At 50.5% G+C, this 19,385-nt stretch overlaps 1 protein-coding gene across 1 annotated transcript; it reads left to right on the top strand.

Annotated features, from left to right (window-relative positions):
• Positions 1-212: 212 nt before the first annotated feature.
• On the top strand, positions 213-19,385 carry LOC130033381 (gamma-aminobutyric acid receptor subunit rho-1). The gene is made up of 8 exons (XM_056125068.1): positions 213-319; positions 3,174-3,241; positions 4,555-4,778; positions 6,065-6,147; positions 10,442-10,582; positions 13,088-13,240; positions 17,424-17,620; positions 19,089-19,385. The coding sequence occupies exons 1-8, from the start codon at positions 301-303 to the stop codon at positions 19,365-19,367; spliced, it is 1,164 nt and encodes a 387-aa protein (XP_055981043.1). The 5' UTR covers positions 213-300; the 3' UTR covers positions 19,368-19,385.

The following is a 19,385-nucleotide window of genomic DNA, read 5'->3' as shown; positions in this document are numbered from 1 at the left end:
GACTTGCCTTACCTGCTGTACTTAGTCTTCAACCCCTAATCATGCTTCTAAACCATTGCCTTTTGGCCCTGCTGGCTTAGCGTACCCAAAAAGCTGGAGAAATAAAGAGGGGCCATGTAAAAGTCTGGAGGCAGATGGAATGTGAGAGCATGTGGCTCTATCCCTCTTGGTTACAGGACGTAACCCGTGTTGTGTGTCCCCCGTCTCCACAGCCCGGTTCTGAAGCGGAGCCCAGACCTCACCAAGTCCCCGCTGACCAAGTCGGAGCAGCTCCTGAGGATAGACGACCATGATTTCAGCATGAGACCTGGCTTTGGAGGTAGGAGCACCCTCTGGCCACTGGCCTGCCTTCTTGGGCTCCCACCAGTCAGCCTGGCTTCTCTCTGACCAGGTCTGCACTGGCTGTGCTTTCGGGACAAGGCTCAGCCCTCAACCTGGCCTGGTCCTCCTTGTCCTGTGGGTTCACCCACTGGTTGATGGCCCAGACAGGCCTGCACAGTTGTCCTTGGGCCAACGTTCCCAAGAAGCATGATTCAGGATCAGTGAGGCCACCGTAGCTGTGGGAGGGCCAGGCAAGGATGGTCAGCCACATCCTGCAAAGCTCAGAATTAACAACCTTGGCTCAGTTCATTCTCTCTGGTTGCTGGCAGAGCAGACACGGCTCTGGACAGATCCAAGGGCAGAGCATGATCTGCTGGGGTCAAGGAAATGAAAATAGCTTGAGAAAAAAATGACTTAGTGCAGATCAATGCCAGAGTCCTTTGAACTTTAGCCTGCAGCTTTTTAAATTCAGCCCTGTTGTGTCAAAAAGAGATTTTGTTCTTAATGGAGGTTTTACCCTTGGGGGGAAAAATCATAAATTCAAGGGCCTGGAGAGGTAGCTCAAGGGTCTGGGTTCAATCTGCATGATCCCCAGAGTGGACCAGAAACCAAAAGTATGTATTTACTCACTTATTTTATTTTTAATTTTTATTGAATCCCCAAGAGATACATAGTTACAAAGTTGTTCATAATTTCCTTTCAGTCATACAATGTTTCAACATCTGTCCCAGTGCACAATTCCTGTCATCAGTGTCCCCGGTTTCCCTCAGGCCCAGCGCCCTACAGCCTACCTCTATGACAGATATTTTTTTCTTCCTCTCTCTCTCTCCCTCCCCCATCTCTCTCACTCCCCTCCTCTCCTCTCTTTCCCCCTTCTCTCTCCCTTTCTCTCTCATTTTCCTTTATTTTTTTTTAGGCATGGTGGTTTGCAATACTGTTACTGAAAGGTTATCATGTATATCACTTTACCTCTTTTCAGCACTCAGCTCTTGTCCAGAGTGATCATTTCCAACTTTCATTGTCATACTTGTCCTAACCGCACTCCCCTTCCCCTCGGTGGCAAGCTTCCTACCATGGACGAGTCCTCCTGGCCCTCGTTTCTATTGTCTTTGGGCATTATTCTCATACTAGTGTGTGTGTGTGTGTGTGTGTGTGTGTGTGTGTGTGTGTGTGTGTGTTTTACTATGCCACAAATAAATGTAATCATTCTATGTCTGTCCCTCTCATTTCACTCAGCATGATATTCTCCATGTTCATCCATATATAAGCAAATTTCATGACTTCATTTTTTCTCATAGTTGCATAAAATATTCTATTGTGTAGATGGACCATATCCACTCATCTGTTCTCAGGCACATGAGTTGTTTCCAGATTCTGGCTATTGTACTCACTTATTTTAGAAGTCATCCTCAGGCCCTTTATTATTCCAGGGTGATCCAAAGAGTAATTAGGTTCTAGAGAGGAGCCTCCTCTGGCCCATGCCCTGCTGCTGTCACTTCAGATTCTGTTCCTTCCATGCCCATCTCCGGGCCTGAGCATAAAGGGAAGTGGCAAAAATCTATTTCCTCTCAATGCCTGCTTATTCTTTATGAATATTGAGTTTTTGTGACCCAGAAATGTCCCCAAATCTAAGGTTTTCAAGGCCATCCTTGTATATCTCAGACACGCACTCATATATGTGGATACACATTGGGCACACATGTACCTACCACACATACAAATGCGTGCACAGGCAGATGCATATGTGCACACATATGAACATGAACATGAGTACCTACATGTACACATGCATGTGGGCTCACCTGCATGTACCTGGGCCCACTTGTGCACACACAAAAACCTTCTGCCAAGGCTGCTCCATCATGTGGTGAAGACAGTTGTAAGGGCCTGAACATGACTGGTTCCATGTGCCTATTTACCAAACAATGCCTTTCTGATGATCATGCAGAAACACTGGTTTCCAGGGACACAAAGCCAGGAGGTAATCCGATCAGGAAAATGGGTGATCTGTGTTGAGGGGCAGCTTCTTATGCCTGACCTAGGTCCTAGGTGAACATATATAACGAAAGAGGAATACTGGGGCAGGAGTGATAGTACAGCACGTAGGGCATTTGCCTTGCATGCAGCCAACATCCCATATGGTTCCCTGAGCATAGCCAGGAGTAATTCTTGAGTACAGAGACAGGACTAACCCCTGAGCATCATTGGGTGTGACCCCAAAACAAAACAAAAACAAACAAACAAACAAAAACCATAAAGAGGAATACTATAGAGTAATCCCATTAGTGCTGTGACTCAAACCAAGATAATATTGTTATAACTGGGGCTGGAGAGACAGTGCAAGGGCCTGAGCATAGGATTTGAATGCAGAAGGCCTGGGATCAACATCTGAGCACTGCCAGGAGCAATGGCCAAGCACAGAGTCAGGAGTAGTCCCCAAACCAACGTCACTGGATGTGGCCCCTGAACAAAAGATATTTATTATTTTAACCTATGCTGGAGTACTTCAGGGAGCCAACCTCTGACGTCTAGTTTGACTATATCTTAGCATGAGGGAACATCAAGTCTGATTTGCTGTGCCCTGGGAAATTCTTCTTAAGCTGAGCCTTCTAGAAGAGCCGGTGATCCAGTGCTGAGAATAAGTGCTCTTTTTTTTTCTGTTGTTTGATATTTTGAGATCTAGGAAACACCCAGCAGTACTAAGAGGTTACTCCTGGCTCTGCATTCAGGGATCACTTCTGACTGTGCTCAGGGAACCATATGGGATGCCGAGGATCAAACCCAAATCAGCCTCATGTCAAGAAGGCACTATCTCTCCGACCCCAAGAGTAAATATTGTTGTGCCCTGCCAGGTCCGGCCGTTCCCGTGGGTGTGGACGTGCAGGTGGAGAGCCTGGACAGCATTTCAGAGGTGGACATGGTGAGTGCTCCTCTGATTGGGCGCTGGTCAAGGGGACAGTGCACAGGACCTGGGCTAGACCAGGAGTTGGCACCCCTGGATTCAGGGCCTCTGATTCCAACCAGAAGTGGGTGCCCACAGTTGTTTTATCACTGGTATAGACAGTTCAAAACATGTGCACAAGCTACCCAATTAGTGTGAACCAGAACAAAGAGACCTGCTCATTCTTTCCACTCTGGGTCCCGGCTTTTGACACAGAAATGCCCTCTTGGAACCACACGAGATATACCCCCAAGCCTCCTCAGGTGCTGCTCTGGAGGCTCCTAGCACTGCCAATGGCCTGAGAGAAGCTGAGCACCACAAGGTCCACGCAACACTGTGTCCTTGGGCCCTTGCATCAGAACACTTGTTTCAACACTAGTTGAGAATTGCCAAGAGGTACCCACCACCCTTGGACCTCTGAGCTACTTTGGGAAGCCAGCCCCTCTCCCAAAACGAGCAGGTCCAAGCTTGCACACATGGGCTCTGGGTCTGAGTACATATGTGCAGGAGTAGCTAGTATTTTTTTGAAACCATGCTGCAGTGTTGTTTAGATCAAGAATGGAACATTCAGGGCCGGAGCCATAGCACAGCAGGTAGGGCATTTGCCTTGCTTGCAGCCAACCTGGGTTCGATTCCCAGCATCCCATATAGTCCCCTCAGCACCACCAGGAGTAATTGCTGAGTGCAGAACCAGGAGTAACCCCTGTGCATCTCCTGGTGTAACCCAAAAAGAAAAAAAAAAAAGAAGAATGGAATGTTCCACAGCTCCTTGACTTGTAGGAAACCTCTTCAGGCTGTCTCTCATTTGGGTTCCCAAGATCAGGTCAGAGCCAGGACACCAAGGAGCTCCTGTGGGGGGTGATACCAGGAGATGAGGGTACAGAATGGACGGGGGCTGCACCATCAGAGGGTCCCAACTCAGAGAGCGGCGTGATCCCTTGTCCTTGCCCCCACCTGCTTTCAGGGCGAGTAAGAGGTGCTGTCAGAAACTCTGAGGCTCTGGCACACATGCAGCTAGGCCTGTCCCTATGTCTGTCCCTGTCCTGTGTCTGTCCCTGTCCCTGTGCAGCCCTGAGATCCCCCCTGCTGCAGCAGCTCTTCTCAGTGGAGGGGGAGACCGGGAGCAGGGTTCAGGGGTTCCCCACTGCAGTGGCACCTGAGGCCCTCCTCCGCTGCCACTGCCAACCCCAGGGAGCACCCTCACTCCGCCCAGTGTCCATCCCAGCCCCGTGGGTGGGGTCCCCGCCCCCAGCGTGAGGGACTCAGGATGTGGGTGGCCCCTGTCCCCCCAGGACTTCACCATGACACTGTACCTGCGGCACTACTGGAAGGACGAGCGGCTGGCCTTCCCCAGCTCCAGCAACCTCAGCATGACCTTCGACGGGCGGCTGGTGAAGAAGATCTGGGTGCCCGACATGTTCTTCGTGCACTCCAAGCGCTCCTTCATCCACGACACCACCACGGACAACGTGATGCTGAGGGTGCAGCCCGACGGGACGGTGCTCTACAGCCTCAGGTGCGGCCCCTCACGGAGCCCAAGTTGTCTCACCGTCCTGAGGACCTAACGGTGCCAAAGGAAAAGCACCAAGGCCACACAGCACTGGCCTCCAGTCTTTGAGTCAGGATCTTCCAGCCTTTCCAACAGGTGTAAAGTAGGAAACGATGTAACAACATGAGCAAAACCCTCAAAGAATTTATTTAGTCTTGAAAACACAACTGGGGAAGTGTCTCAAGCTGAGACTTAGGATTTGGTGTGTATGTTATATTTCAATTAAAATCTCTAAAAGAAGTCTAATGTCACTATCAAGAGTCAAACAAATGAGACTGGAGAACTAGCGCAAGAGGCTGAGTGCAGGCTTTGTGTGTGTGTGTGTGTGTGTGTGTGTGTGTGTGTGTGTGTCTGTATGTGTGGTGGGGGGTCAGGGGGAGTTTCATTCCCATTACTTCATGAACGCCCTGAACACTGCCAAGCATAACTCTCATGCACTGAGCCAAGAGCAACCCCTGAGCACTGCAGACTGCAACCCAAACTCTCCCTGCAAGGTACATAATGGTTTCTTCTTAAAGACTTCCTTCCACATCTCTCATCTGCATTTTTAAGTTCATTTTCAAATTACTTATGCATGTCTTTATGTTAAATAGCTATCATTCATTTGTACACAGTTATCATCCCAGGATGTTGAGTTTGTCAACTTTTGTTTCTAAGGTCACAGCATTCTTGCTAGAGTAGTAGGATTTTGGGGTGGGGGTGGGGATGGGGTGAGGCTTGGGTCTAGGGCTTACTCCTGGCTCCGTGCTCAAGGATCATTTCTGGGTGAGGTGTCGGGGTCCTAACAGGGATCAGCCATGTGCTAAGGCAAGAACATTCACTCCTGTACTATCTGTACCCCCTAGGCTCATTTTAGAACTTGGTTTAATAAATAATCTGTCTCTTTCCTGTCTAGCAACAGGACTTGAAATATCCTTTCCCATAAGGGTGAGTCATGGGGATCCACCAATTTGGGCTGGTCCTTCTCGGAGGCCTTTTAGCCATGGCAGACTATGAGATGCCTTAAGGCCCAGAAGCCACCAACATGACACAGCCTGAGCGGGAGCTCAGATGGGATAGGAATGAGTGGACACACTGTGTTTGTCCCATGCTGATCCCAGGATGCCCTGATCCTGACACAGCCTCGGAAGTGCAGGAAGGGGGTTGCCAGCTTGAAGGACATTGAGTCGTTCGTCTGCGTTCAGAGCTGTTCCGCTTTTCCATTCATCTTTTTGCAGCTATGCTAAAAGACTGGCTGTGTCCTCTGTCTCCAGGGTCACAGTGACTGCCATGTGCAATATGGACTTCAGCAGGTTTCCCCTGGACACGCAAACCTGTTCGCTGGAAATCGAAAGCTGTGAGTAGCCATGAGCCCCGACAGCAGCACGTAGCGCCCCTGGAATCCCAACCCCCCCTCCCGCCCCCAGTGCAGGAAACAGCCTGTGCTCCTCATTCATGTGCGTGCGTCAATTTTTATTTTTATCTTTGTGGTGCTGGGGATTGGGCCCAGGCCTCATGCATGTGTGATGCGTGTACCCTACCACCGGCCATGATGACTCTTTTATTCTATTATTGTTTGTTTGGGAGCCATACCCGAAAGTGCCCAAGACTTACTTCTGACTCCACACTCAGGAGGGATCACTCATGGTGTTGCTTGGGGGACCATGGAGGGGACCAGGGATTGAGTCAGGTTGCCAGGTACTTGCCCACTGTGCTCTGGCTCTGGCCCTCTCTTTTATTTTGTTATTTTTATTTTGGTTTGGGGAATCATATTTGGCAGTGGTCGGGGGCTATTCCTGTGTTATGCGCTCAGGGATCCTCACTTCTGGCACAGCTCGGGGAATCGTAGGGGGTGCCGGGGATGGAACTCTGATTGGCTGCATGCAAGGCAAGCACTTACTCTCTTACTGTCTCTCTGGGACCATTTTAGTTGTTTTTATTTGTTTGTTTGGAGGCTATACCCAGAATTTGGTGGGAAATATTCCCATCTCAGTGCTTGGGGGTCACAGGAAGTGCCTGAGATCAGCCCCAGTCTAGTCATCTGAATTATCTCTCCACCCATGACAATGCTGCACTCACACCTTCCATGGTCATCACTGGCCCTTTCAATGCCCTTGAGCAAACATTCTCTTCTGTGGAACCTGAAGGTTTCACGCTTTTCCAGAGCAGCTGCCTGGGGCGAGGGCTAGAGCAGGCCCCAGAGAGTAGATCTCTGCCAGTCCTGCCTACCCAGGCACACTGGTCATTCAAAGAACTCATTTTCACCTGTTCTACTAATGTTTCTTATGGGGGAACACCCAACCTAGCAGTACTCAGGGGCTATTACTGGTTCTGTGCCCAGGCGTGACCCCTGGCAGTGCTCAGGAGACTGTATGTGCGACTGAGGGGGAACGTCGAACCGGGTTGGCCCCATGCCAGGCAAGTGCCTTCTTGTCTGTTGTATCTCTCCAACCTTCTATTGCTCACCTGGAGATTCCCTTTAAGAAAGGCTTCCCTGGAAAGTCAGGTTTGGCTGTGATTACCGGGGTGTGAAAAGGTGAACAAAACACTGTGAGTGGAGATAGCGGTTGAGAAATTCTGGCACAATGCAGGGACCTTAGAAAACTTGCAGGAAAGCCCGAAAATGTGGAACGTTTCCAGGGTCCTGCGAAGAGCACAGCTAAGGTAGAGCCCAGACTGACCACTCACATCTCTAGCGCTCGGGGCCTCCACAAGCTTCTCTAGGCTCTGCTTAGAGAAGAGCCCATTGCTTCCTCCAATGGACTTCACCTGGTCTCCCCACCCAGTCCTCCTGACCCACCTGCCTGAAGCTGCAGAGACCTGCTGCCATGTCCCTGGCCCGTGCCCACTGGGGGTGCTCACTGGGCCCGTGGGCTGTTGCCTGGCTGCCGGCTCCAATAGTCCAAGGCATGAGGCCCCACACCTGACACTGCTAGGGGTAGGGGTATTGGCAGGGACGGGGCATGAAGAGCCCAGCACTGAGGGCATGGCAAACCTCTTTGGCTGCACAGTCTGTCTGTCCTTGCCCCTGCACCCCGAGTCTGGGGAGAAGCTCACTCTCTCCCACCCTGTCGCTAGCCTGAGGACAGAGTTCACAGGGCCAAACTCCCGAGCTCCAGAACCCCTTTCCTGCACCCCCACCCCACCCCCGGAAGCTCCTTCCACCTGAAATGCTCCTGCTTCCAGGTTGGGTCAGCTGCACCACGCACAAGGAGAGATGTAGATATTCCTCTACTGGCGATGCGGATAACGCAGTGAACCCCTCATGAACGGAAAATATCTTGTCGAAAATGCTCTTTTTGTTCTGTTTTGTTGGTTCTGCGGCCACAGTGGCAGTGCTCAGGGGTTATTCCTGGGTCTGTGGTCAGGGATCTCTCCTGGTAGGGCTTGAGGGACTATATGAATTCCAAAGATAGGATCCAGGTTGGCCGCATGCAAGGCAAATCCCCTGCTGTAATATCTCTCTGGTCCTAAAAAAGTGCTTCTTATGCCTCTAACTATCCAACATCTCAGCTCAGAGTTGCATGCCTAAAATGTTCTCAGAAAACTTGTTTGGGCAGAGATCCTGTCACACAAAGCCCATTTTTATGATAAGGGCTTGATTACACCCCATTGTTTGCTGACAACTGTGCTGGAAATGGGAGCAGAAAGCCTGGATGACATATTCACTGAAACAGCTGTTCTGCAGGAAGTGTGAAGCCTGGAGCTCAAGTGATTGCTGGGTGTGAAAGATGCAGCAGGTTGAAAACAGCTGCCAGAGGGCTGCCCCCCCCCCCCCAATTACGGTGAGCTGAGCAGCTGCCCTGAATCAGAAAGAGCATCATGCTGACTATCACCAGGAAAAGAGCAAAATCAAAACCCAAAGCATAGTTTCTAGCAAATGCATATAGATTTCATACCATCAGAGCAGAAAAAATAATTCACATATTAGGTTGGGGATGTGACTTGGTATCAGAGTACATGCCTGACATGCGGAAGACCTGGGTTCCATCCCCTGCATCAAAGCAAAGAAAACAAAACACTTGTAAGCCAGGGCTAATGGCAGTGGGAAGCTGGGCTCAGGTCTGGCGTCCAGAGTTTGGGGCTGGAAGAGGCAGTAGGACATCTGAAGGGCCTGAGGGTAGGGCAGCTGGGAACTCGGGGTGCAGTTGGCCCAGCCAACCATAGGTGGAATTTTATCCTGGGAAACTCAGATTTCTGCTACAAAGGACTTTCACATCACTGGATTTGGATACTCTCTTTTCCTCAAAGCCATATGGCTTTAGATGCGACTTCTATAGACCTCCCACCCCCACTCTGCAATGCCCACATTCAGGCTTGGTTAAACAACTGGGAAGACAGTAAGAGAGTAAGTTGCTTGCCCTACTTGGTTAAACAACTGAGTAGCAGCCTTGCCCAGGGGACATAGGAAGTTAAGTTAGAAGTCAGGAATGAAAGAGAAATCAGGGAGTTCTGAAAAAAAAAAAAAAAGGTTTTTATTTAACTTTATTTTTATTATTATTAATAAAATCTGGCAATATTCAGGGGTTACTTCTTTCTCTGCACTCAGGAATCACTCCTGGGGACCATATGGGGTGCTGGGGATCAAATCCAGTTGGCCACACTCCAGACCCTTAGGGGGAGGTAATTTAAATTTTGTTGGGGAGCCACAGTCAGCAGTGATTAGGGCTTACTCCCGGCTCTGCACTCATTGATCACTCTTGGTGGGGTTCAGGAGACCATATTGGGTGCTGGGGATTGAATTCAGCTGGGCCGTGAGCAAGGCATGTGCTCTACCCACTGTACTATCTCTCCCTGTCTTCATTCTTTGAAGTAATAGAGAAAAGGATAGGGCAGGGCAAAAAAGGATAGGGCTCAAAGGGCTGAAGGCCTGGCTTGCAGGCCAAAAACTCAGCCCAATCTGCAGCACCCCCATGCCCATTGCAGCAGAGGGGGGTAGCCTGGTGGCCCCAGCACCAATGAGGCTGAGCTTGGAATCATGTGGCAGAGAATAAGACCCTGAGCATTGCCTAGAAGGTCCCTATACCCTCATATCTAAAGTATTAAATTACTCTCAGTTTAGCACTGTAGCACGGTAGCACTGTCCTCCCATTGTTCATCAATTTGCTCGAGCGGGCACCAATAATGTCTCCATTGTGAAACTTGTTACTGTGTTTGGCATATCAAATATGTCACGGGTAGCTTGCCAGGCTTTGTCTGGCAAGTGCAGGCATGATACTCTCAGTAGCTTGCCAGGCTCTCTGAGAGGGCCGGAGGAATCGAACCTGGCTCAGTCGGGCTGGCCATGCACAAGGCAAACGCCCTACCGCTGTGCTATCTCTCCAGTTTAGGTTATTATTTTAAAATTTCTATTATATTACACCATATATGAAATTTTGCTGCTCTTTAGACATGGAGCCTTCAGATGATCTGTCCCTGACAGATAGCAACTGAGCTGTGGGATGGGACCTTGTACAGCAATTGGGGGTCCCACATGCAGATCATGTGCTCCAGCCTGTTGAGCTGTCTCCCCATTCCCAGACAGCCGTTTGTCTGGTAATTTGGGCTCTGTCGTAGCAATCCCGGGGATCTGTGTGGGAGCTCAGAGCCAGCTTCTGCTAAACACTAATGACAGACGATGGCTGATGGGAGCGCTGTCCTCACCCTTTCAGATGCCTATACCGAAGACGACCTCATGCTGTACTGGAAAAAAGGCAATGACTCCTTAAAGACAGATGAGCGGATCTCGCTGTCCCAGTTCCTCATTCAGAAATTCCACACCACCGCCAAGCTGGCCTTCTACAGCAGTACAGGTGAGCTGCAGTGGCGCTCGGGGGCAGGCTGGGCTGGTGGGGGTGAGGGGCGCTCTCTGGACTCTTTCAGGAGCCACGGGAATTCAGTCGAGCCCGTGCCACTTATGCTGGAAACCAGAGATGGGAACCCGAGCCCCAACTTTTGGATGCCCACCTTAGAAAAAAATCACCAGGAAAAGTGCAAGCAGCAGAAACTTCATGCTAAGCACTGAGGCGGCCACAGGACAGGAGAGGTGGCCGGCATCTCCCACACAGGACACAGAGCAAGCGGCTTTCCAGCTTCTGGACTGTTGCTTCCATTCTTATTCTCTCTGCTTCCCCCAGCCCCTCTGGGCTTTGAGCTCCAAATGCATCCCCTCGGGCTCCGTCCTCATGTGGCTCTTTAGTAAGGCCTTCTTGGTGAGCCTCTGTACCAGAGCCTATGTTCTTGTGGGCTGTGTTGCCACCTTTGGAACAGGGGGGCCCAGACAGGCTGTGGCCCTCCTATTTCCCAGCCCCTGGTTCTGTGGCCTCCCTGGGGGCAGCCTAGCTGTGCTGCTGAAACACCCCTTTTCCTCCTGCTAGGGGAACCCGTTGACACTGGTGTGCTGCATTTTGTGTTAATGAAGCCACATCCGAGTGTCCATATATCAACGTGTGTGCTTCATCACCCTTCAGGTTTTCTCAAATCAGTGGCAGCTTGCTGGTTGGGGAAACAGCTCAGTGGGCTGGGGCACAGGTTTGGCAAGTCAGGAAGCAGGGGTTCAATCCGTGGGATGGCGCAAGTGTCTTCAAGCACCACCACTTCGAGGCAGTGCCAGAGTGGTCCCCAAACAAGAACAATCAGTTGTGGTTTTCATTGCTAGAACAGTGCATGACTGAGGAGTCAGAGCAATAGAAGAGCATTTAGGGCATTTGCCTTGCATGCTGCCAACCGAAGTTCAATCCCTGGCATCCCTTATGGTCCCCTAAGCAACGCCAGGAGTAACCCCATGATCACTGCCAAGTGTGGCCCCAAAACCACAAAAAAAAATGGCATGAGTGATAGGGTTTCAGTCTCTTAAGCACAGTTCTTTTTTATCTGTAACACACCACATGAGCATCTTTTTGGGGGTGCAGGGTGGTTTGGGGGCCACACCTGGTGGTGTTCAGGGTTAACTCCTGGCCCTGCATTCAGGAATCATTCCTCAAAGACTTGGCGGACCATATGGTATGCCAGGCATCAAACACAGGTCAGCTTCGTGCAAAGCAAATGCCCTACCTGCTGTACTATCGCTCTGGTCACACATGTGCATTGTCTCCATACACCACCCATGAATCTTTGTCTTCTGAGGAACCCTCCCTAGCATGCTACGTCCCCTGCTGCTCCATCTATGCAGGTCACTGTTACAAAACACGACAAGTCAAGCAGCTACGACAATTATGTTTCTCGCGACGCCTTAGAGATGACTCAGTGATCCCAGGTGCCTGCCCTGCAAGTCGAGGCCGTGAGCTCAGTCCCTGCTGCCACCCCCGTGCACCCACCCAACGTGCTCCCAGAGACTCTGTTCTCTGAGATAGCCAGTACTGCCACGGAGCCCGTGGGCTCTGGAGCACCAAAGATAAGAGTGTGTGAGCCCCACAGCTAAAGTGAAGACTCTGGCCAGCATGTGAGGAGGGGCCACAGAATCCCGGGCACCACAACCAGAGGGCACACAAGCAGCACCACCCACTGAGTGGCATCCCCCCAAGCACCAGAACTAAATGCTCACACAGCAATCAGGTGACCTGTAACCTCTGCTCCTCACAACAGCCACGCACAGGGGAGAGAAGGGATACTGGGAGGTGACAGTCTGCCACTTCCCACTTTGCTGGTTTGCCTGTGAGTTAGGACACAGCCTTGTTTATTTATGCAACACCCAGTGATGTTCAGGAGTTTCTCCTGGCTCTGCACTCAGGAATTACTCCTGGTGGTGCTTGGGGGACCATCTCCGGGATGCTCAGCCATATGCAAAGCAAAACACCCTACCCACTGTACTATCTCTGCGGCTCCAGAACACAGCCTTAGATCATTGGGTTAGCCTGTCGCTCTGCTCAATCCCTGCTGCTGCCTGGACAAAGGGATGAACAAAAGTAAAGACAGAGGCAGCATGTGTCAATAAAATGTCCTTGTGGAGGCTGGAGCGATAACACAGCGGGTAGGGCATTTACTTTGCACGCAGCTGACCCAGGTTCAATTCCCAGCATCCCATATGGTCCCCTGAGCACTGCCAGGAGTGATTCCTGAGCAGTTACTCCTGAGCCAGGAGTAACTGCTGTGCATTGCCGGATGTGACCCAAAAGCAAAAAAGAAAGAAAGAAAGAAAGAAAGAAAGAAAGAAAGAAAGAAAGAAAGAAAAACAAAGATCGGAGGCTCCCTCATGATGTGGGTGACAAGCTCCCCCTCCTGCTAGGCTCTGAGACCAGGAGGATCCCCTGGATAAAATCTGTTTAGGGAAGGAGCAGAGGGACTCTGGGGCCAGCTCTTTTCTTCCTGTGCCCCCACAGGCTGGTACAACCGTCTGTACATTAACTTCACATTGCGTCGTCACATCTTCTTCTTCTTGCTCCAAACCTACTTCCCCGCCACCCTGATGGTCATGCTGTCCTGGGTGTCCTTCTGGATCGATCGCAGAGCTGTGCCGGCCAGAGTGCCCTTAGGTAAGGGACATTGCACAAGCCTGACCCAGGAGCCTGGAAATGCAAGTATTACTTTCTAACAGATGAACCCGGTTTCAACTAGCCTTATTAGTCCTAACTCTCTGTTGACATGATAACTTGAAAAAAACTTTATTGACTCACAAGTTTAAAATGCCATTATTGGGACTGTAGAGATCGTTCAGGGGTTAAGATGTTTTCCTTGCACATGGCTAACCCAAGTTTGATCTGCAGCACTTCATGTGGTCCCCTGAGTACTTCCTGGAGCACAGAGTCAAGAGTCAGCCCTGAGTACAGCTGATTGTGGCCCCCTCCAAAAATAAAATCTATTGTTAGAAGTCTGTCTACTGGAGGCTGAAAGGGCAGAGTATATGTTTTGCCCTCAGAAAGCTTGGGGCTCTATCCTCAACTCCACATAGTACCCAGAACACTATTGGGTATGGTTCCCAAAACAAAACAAAATAACCAACCAACAAACAAAATTCTATACAGGTATGTAGGGGGTAGAGATATGACTCAGTGGTAGAGTGTGTGTCTGCCATGTGTGAGGTACTGGGTTCAACTCCCAGTACAGGAGGGAGGAGTGGACCATCTAAGCAGATGAACTGTCTTCATGTGCCCATGCAAACAGCTTGCCTTTGGTCTTGTTAGGAGTCTCATGCTGGGGTCGAATTTCCTGGTCTGTGGGTATTTCCTGGTCTGTGGGTATTTCCTCTGTCTACTTTCATAAGAAAATTATATCCTGGGGCCAGAGTGATAGCACAGCAGGGAGCCATTTGCCTTGCACGCAGCCAACCTGGGTTCAATCCCAGGCATCCCATAGGGTCCCCCCCGAGCACCACCAGGAGTGATTCCTGAATGCAGAGCCAGGAGTCAGCCCTGAGCATCACCAGGTGTGGCCTGAAAAGAAAAAAAGAGAAAGAAAAAAAGAAAGAAAAGAAAAGAAAATTATATCCTATAGCAAGGACTTTCAAAAGGTGACCCAAGGACCCTTGTGAAAGAATGTTTGGGGGAAATTGTTAGAAGTGAAGAATCCAGGCTGGAGAGCTAGTTAGTACAGCAGGCAAGGAGCTTGTCTTGGTATCTCCTGGCACCTCACATTGTCCCCTGAGCACAGGTCCAGAAAGAAACCTGAACACTGACAGATGGGGTCCCAAAACAGAAGTGAAGAATCCTGAGATGCTCTTCCTGGGCCCCAACTCCCCACTTGTAAGAGTAGCTTTGATACTTTCTCTTAAAACAAAAACAAAACAAAACAAAAGAAACAACTCACTTAAAAATGGATCAATGAAGATGAAGAATCTTGGATCCTGTTTACATCTTTAAAATGAGAGTCTCTGAGAAGATCAGAAACATGCATTGTTGGGGAACAATTTTCTCGAGATGCCCGGACACATTGTGCACCAGGTCTGGGCAGATGTGGAGCAAAGGATGATGGACGTGTAGAGAAACACCCTCTGGAGCAGCCAATGGCTGTTCACTTTATTGCCAAATACACACGTATTTTATAGAGGGTCTCAGCTTACAGCAAGGTCAATCACAAAGTTTAGCATTATTGGCCTATTACCTTTTCTGCTCTACTTTGCCCTGGTCCAATGCCAGTCAAGGTTAGATGTTGCAGTTAGGATGACATGCTAAGCAAACATGACAGTTTTTGTGTCTTGAGCTCATGTGACTTGGAGGTCAAGTGAGGCTCAAGGTCAGTTACCTGGTGCTAACACCTTGTTCTTGCCAGCCTTGCCCAGATACTCCCTTCCGCGGGGCCTCTCTTCAGGACCACTTTGCAAGATCAGGTCTTATCTGCTCCTGTGCCCATAGCCATGCTCCACAACGCATCTTTCTTATTGTGTTAGGTCATACTCAGCAGTACTTGAAGGGCACACGTGGTTCCTGACCTCGAACCCAGAGTCTCATACATGCAAGACACATGCTTTCCCACTTGGCCCACAACACCAGCCCCTGGAGAACATGCATTTTATCGAGGACTGTCTTCTCAAAAGGTGCTCAGGGGAAGAAGTGGCCAATCCCAGCAATTCTAGGCTAACCAAGCCAGTAGTTTAATTCAAGGGCCCAAAGGTGCAATGCTGGTCAGGCCCTAAAATGCCAGGGATTACCCAGGTGACCTCTGTGATGCTGGGTGATGCTGGATGATGCTGAGTTCAAGGTCCCAGAGCTGTATGCTCAGAGGACTTTGCGGTGCTGGTGATTGAACTGGGGTCAGTCACAGGCAATGCATGGGCTATCACATCTGTACTATCCCTCTGTCTCTGAACCTGCCTTTGAACAAGCCTTCCCTCTAATCCTAATGCTTACTTGTCGGAAAGCAGCTACTGAACCCACTTCCCCTTGTTGGCTTTTTGCCCTCCTCCCCACTTTAAATCTTGCACTTGCTCCATCACACATGCCACCACTACTCAGACAAGAGTAGTACTCTAGACTCTGGTCTAGACAAGAGGGGCTTCAAGGGAGAGGTGACCCCCCCCCCATACCCCGGTCTGAATGAAACTGGATTGGCAAAGGGCCAGTCCCCTATGACTTTGAGTTCACCAGCAAATATTCCGAGCTGAGTTTGAAGTCTGGCAAATAGCCACTGATAGATGTCCTCATCTCTAGCAGTTGTCCTGTTGCCTGAACAGTTGCTCTACTAAATACACACTCATCTCAACAGTTGCTGTGCTTAACACACAGTCTCCTCTTAAACACTGCCTTCTGGGGCCAGAGAGATGGGAGAGGAGTTAAAGCACTTGCATAGCCTGTGGCCGATTCAGGCTTGATCCTTGGCACAGTATATGGTTCACTGTGCACAGCCAGGAGGGAATCACTGAGCCAGGAATCAGCCCTGGAGCTTTAGAAGGTGTGGCCCCAGACCAAATGAAAATGCCTGTCTCTTGTAAACGAGACAAATATCAGCCTAGGTAAATCTGACCTTTGGGGTCTGATCAAGTGATTTAAGCTCTAGACTCTGGTCTAGCATTTATGAGACTCTGGGTTTGATACTCAGAGCTAGATGACTAACCCCCTACACAAACACACACACACACACACACACACACACACACACAAGCACTTCTAGGAGGCACACCGGTAATCCCTGAACACCAGTAAGTGGCTCCTACCTAAATAAAACTGGCCCTTGATAATTTTTTTTTAACGTAAAAACAAAAATAAAGCTGTCCTTTGAGTTCTTGTCGGTGCTGCTGAAAGTGCAGGCAGTTCCAGCAGGGGGCACTGCTGAGCCCCAATTGAGGGAATGTGTCCACCCCAGCAGCAAGGACAAAAAACTCCAATAGACCTGGTGCCCTTGCCCATCCCCTACCCCCCCCCTTTTTTTTAATCTTATCACAAGAAAACATAGTCAACGGGGGGGGGGGGGGGGGGGTTGCAGCTTCTGCTTTAAACAATGGAGCGGAAATCAGTGTCCCAGAGCTGAACCATCTGGGGCACTGCACAGAGGGACCAAGGAGGACCCGGGCACAGTGGTGATACCCAGAGGGAACGGTACCCAGAGGGAAAAGAGTCTGATTGGTAGAGGTGGGGAGCAGCTTCATACAAACGGCACTGGAAAGGCCAAGGCTTGCCAGACTAAGGAGCAGGATGGACACATTCAGGGCAGAAGGAACTGGTGGATGCAGACTGCATGTGCTTCTTCTTTTCTTTTTCTTTTTTTTTTTTTTTTTTTTTTGCCTTTTGGGTCACACAGGATGCACAGGGGTTACTCCTGGCTCTGCACTCAGGAATTACTCCTGGCGGTGCCTGGGGACCATATGGGATATTGGGAATGGAACCGGGGTTGACCGCATGCAAGGTAAACGCCCTACCCGCTGTGCTCCAGCTCCTTCTTCTTTTATAACTTTTTTGTTTTGTTCCAATGGAGACATTACTGGGCCCGCTTGAGCAAATCGACGATCAACGGGAGGGCCTTTACCTTTACCTTTACCTTGTTTTGTTTCGTTTTGTTTTGGGCTCACACCCAGCAATGCTCAAGGGTTGACCCTATGGGATGCTGGGGATTGAACCTGGGTCAACCCCATGCAAAGCAAAAACGCCCTCCCCGCTGTCCTATCGCTCCAGCCTCGGGGATCTCTCTCTAGACGGAAGAAAGAGAGAATGTGAAGTGTGATGGAGGGAAAGGCAGGGTGCTGCTCTCCACCCTGCCGAGTGACTGAACTCAGCCTGCCTGTGGCAGGTATCACCACGGTGCTGACCATGTCCACCATCATCACGGGCGTGAACGCCTCCATGCCCCGCGTGTCCTACATCAAGGCGGTGGACATCTACCTGTGGGTCAGCTTCGTGTTCGTGTTCCTCTCGGTGCTGGAGTACGCGGCCGTCAACTACCTGACCACGGTGCAGGAGCGCAAAGAGCGGAAGCGTCGAGACAAGGTGCGTTTCTCCGGAGCCCAAGTCCCTATGCAGGCTTGTAGCCTGGGGCATGTCCGCAGTCAGAGCAGGTCAGACCTCTGGAAAAAAAGGTGGGGGTGAAGACACCCCCTTTGCTACCCAGGTCAGATAGGTCAAAAGAGCAAACAAAATAGCACATGGAAACCATGTGAAATTTACTCCGGGCCCCAAGCTCCACATTATATGGTGCAAAGATGGATCCTGTATTCACCCAAATTCAAGAGCTGCTCAGTCAAGTTGTATAGGGGGCTGGAGTGACAGTACAGCAGGAAGGGCATTTGCCTTACATGCCGCTGACCTGGGTTCGATCCCAGGCACCTTATTTGGTCCTTGGAACCCACCAGGAGTGATCCTTGAGTGCAGAGCCAGGAGTAAGCCCTGCTGGGTGTGGCCCAATCAAACCAAGAGACCCACTCCCTGTAATCTTGGTAGGTCTTACTGCTCAGTGATAATCAGAAACAATCCCAATGCAGAGGGACAGAGGAGGGGGGGTGAGCAGCACAACCTTTATTCCAGGACATTCTCCAGCACCCCTCAGCATCCCCATCCCGCTCCTGGGGTATCCCTGCTCCAAGCTCTTGCGGTCCAAGGCTTCTCTTCCCCAGAAGATTCTGACTGCCTAGGAGTAGACATCCCACCATGCCAAACCTTTCCCAATCCCCCCTCATTACACACGCACTCATACACAAATTCAGGCACAGAGCATCTGCAGACCACTGCCCCGGGGCTCCCATTTATGGTCTCAGGGGTGCCGTTCTTGGTGATCTGATGGTAGGCATGCTCCTGAATTTGTGGTAAGAGGCACTATTTTCTCAGAGACCTGGGTACTTCAGGCTCATCCCAGGGTTTTACCACCCTCATTCCCCCACCCCAACCCCTTACAGGGACTGAAATTTTAAAGTCTGTCTCGCTGTCTGACTGTGTGTCTGTCTGTCTGTCTCTCTCTCACATACACACACACACATGAACAAGCACATGCTCTACACGGTGTCTATTGGTGTCTATTTTTGTGCAGGGCAGGATGTGGGAAAACCACACCCAGCTTTGCTCAGGGGTTACTCCTGCCTCTGCACTCAAGATAACTCCTGGTACACTTGGAGGTGGGGGGGGGGGGGAGTAGTTTGGGGGAAGGAAGAACATATGGGATGCTGGGAATCAAACCCAAGTGGGCCACATGCAAGGCAAGTGTCCTAACTGCTGTACTATCACTCCAGCAACCCCTTCTTTTTTTTTTTTTTCTGTCGTTTTGATCTACCCTCTGGCACTGCTGACTCCTAGCTTTGCATTTAGGGATCACTCCTGGTGGGCTTGGGCGGGGGAGGGGGGGATCATATGGGGTTGAGGGATGGAACTCTCAACATACAAGGCAAGTGCCCTGCCTGCTGTATGGTGGCTCTGGCCAAACACAGAGGAGAGGGTGCACTCAGCTCCCGGGTGTACCTGTCCCCAGCTGCCCTGTGCCTGCAGGCTCCCTCAAGCTCGGCCCGTCATGCTGGACGGCGGCTACAGTGATGGGGAGGTGGACGACCTGGACAACTTCATGCCAGAGCCTAGGGAGAAGCCCGACAGGATGATGGTGCCGCCAGCTGTGGCCTCGGAGAGGAAAAGTTCAAGGAGCAATTACGTGAGCATGAGGATCGACACCCACGCCATTGATAAGTACTCCCGGATCATCTTCCCAGCCATGTACATTTTGTTTAATTTAATATACTGGTCTATTTTCTCCTAGAGACCCTGGAGTCCACAC

This window comes from Sorex fumeus, unplaced genomic scaffold (assembly GCF_029834395.1).
Source record: "Sorex fumeus unplaced genomic scaffold, SorFum_2.1 ptg000054l, whole genome shotgun sequence".
Lineage (NCBI taxonomy): Eukaryota > Metazoa > Chordata > Mammalia > Eulipotyphla > Soricidae > Sorex > Sorex fumeus.
The sequence above is the reverse complement of the archived record's forward strand: the minus strand, read 5'-3'. Positions and strand labels throughout refer to the sequence as shown.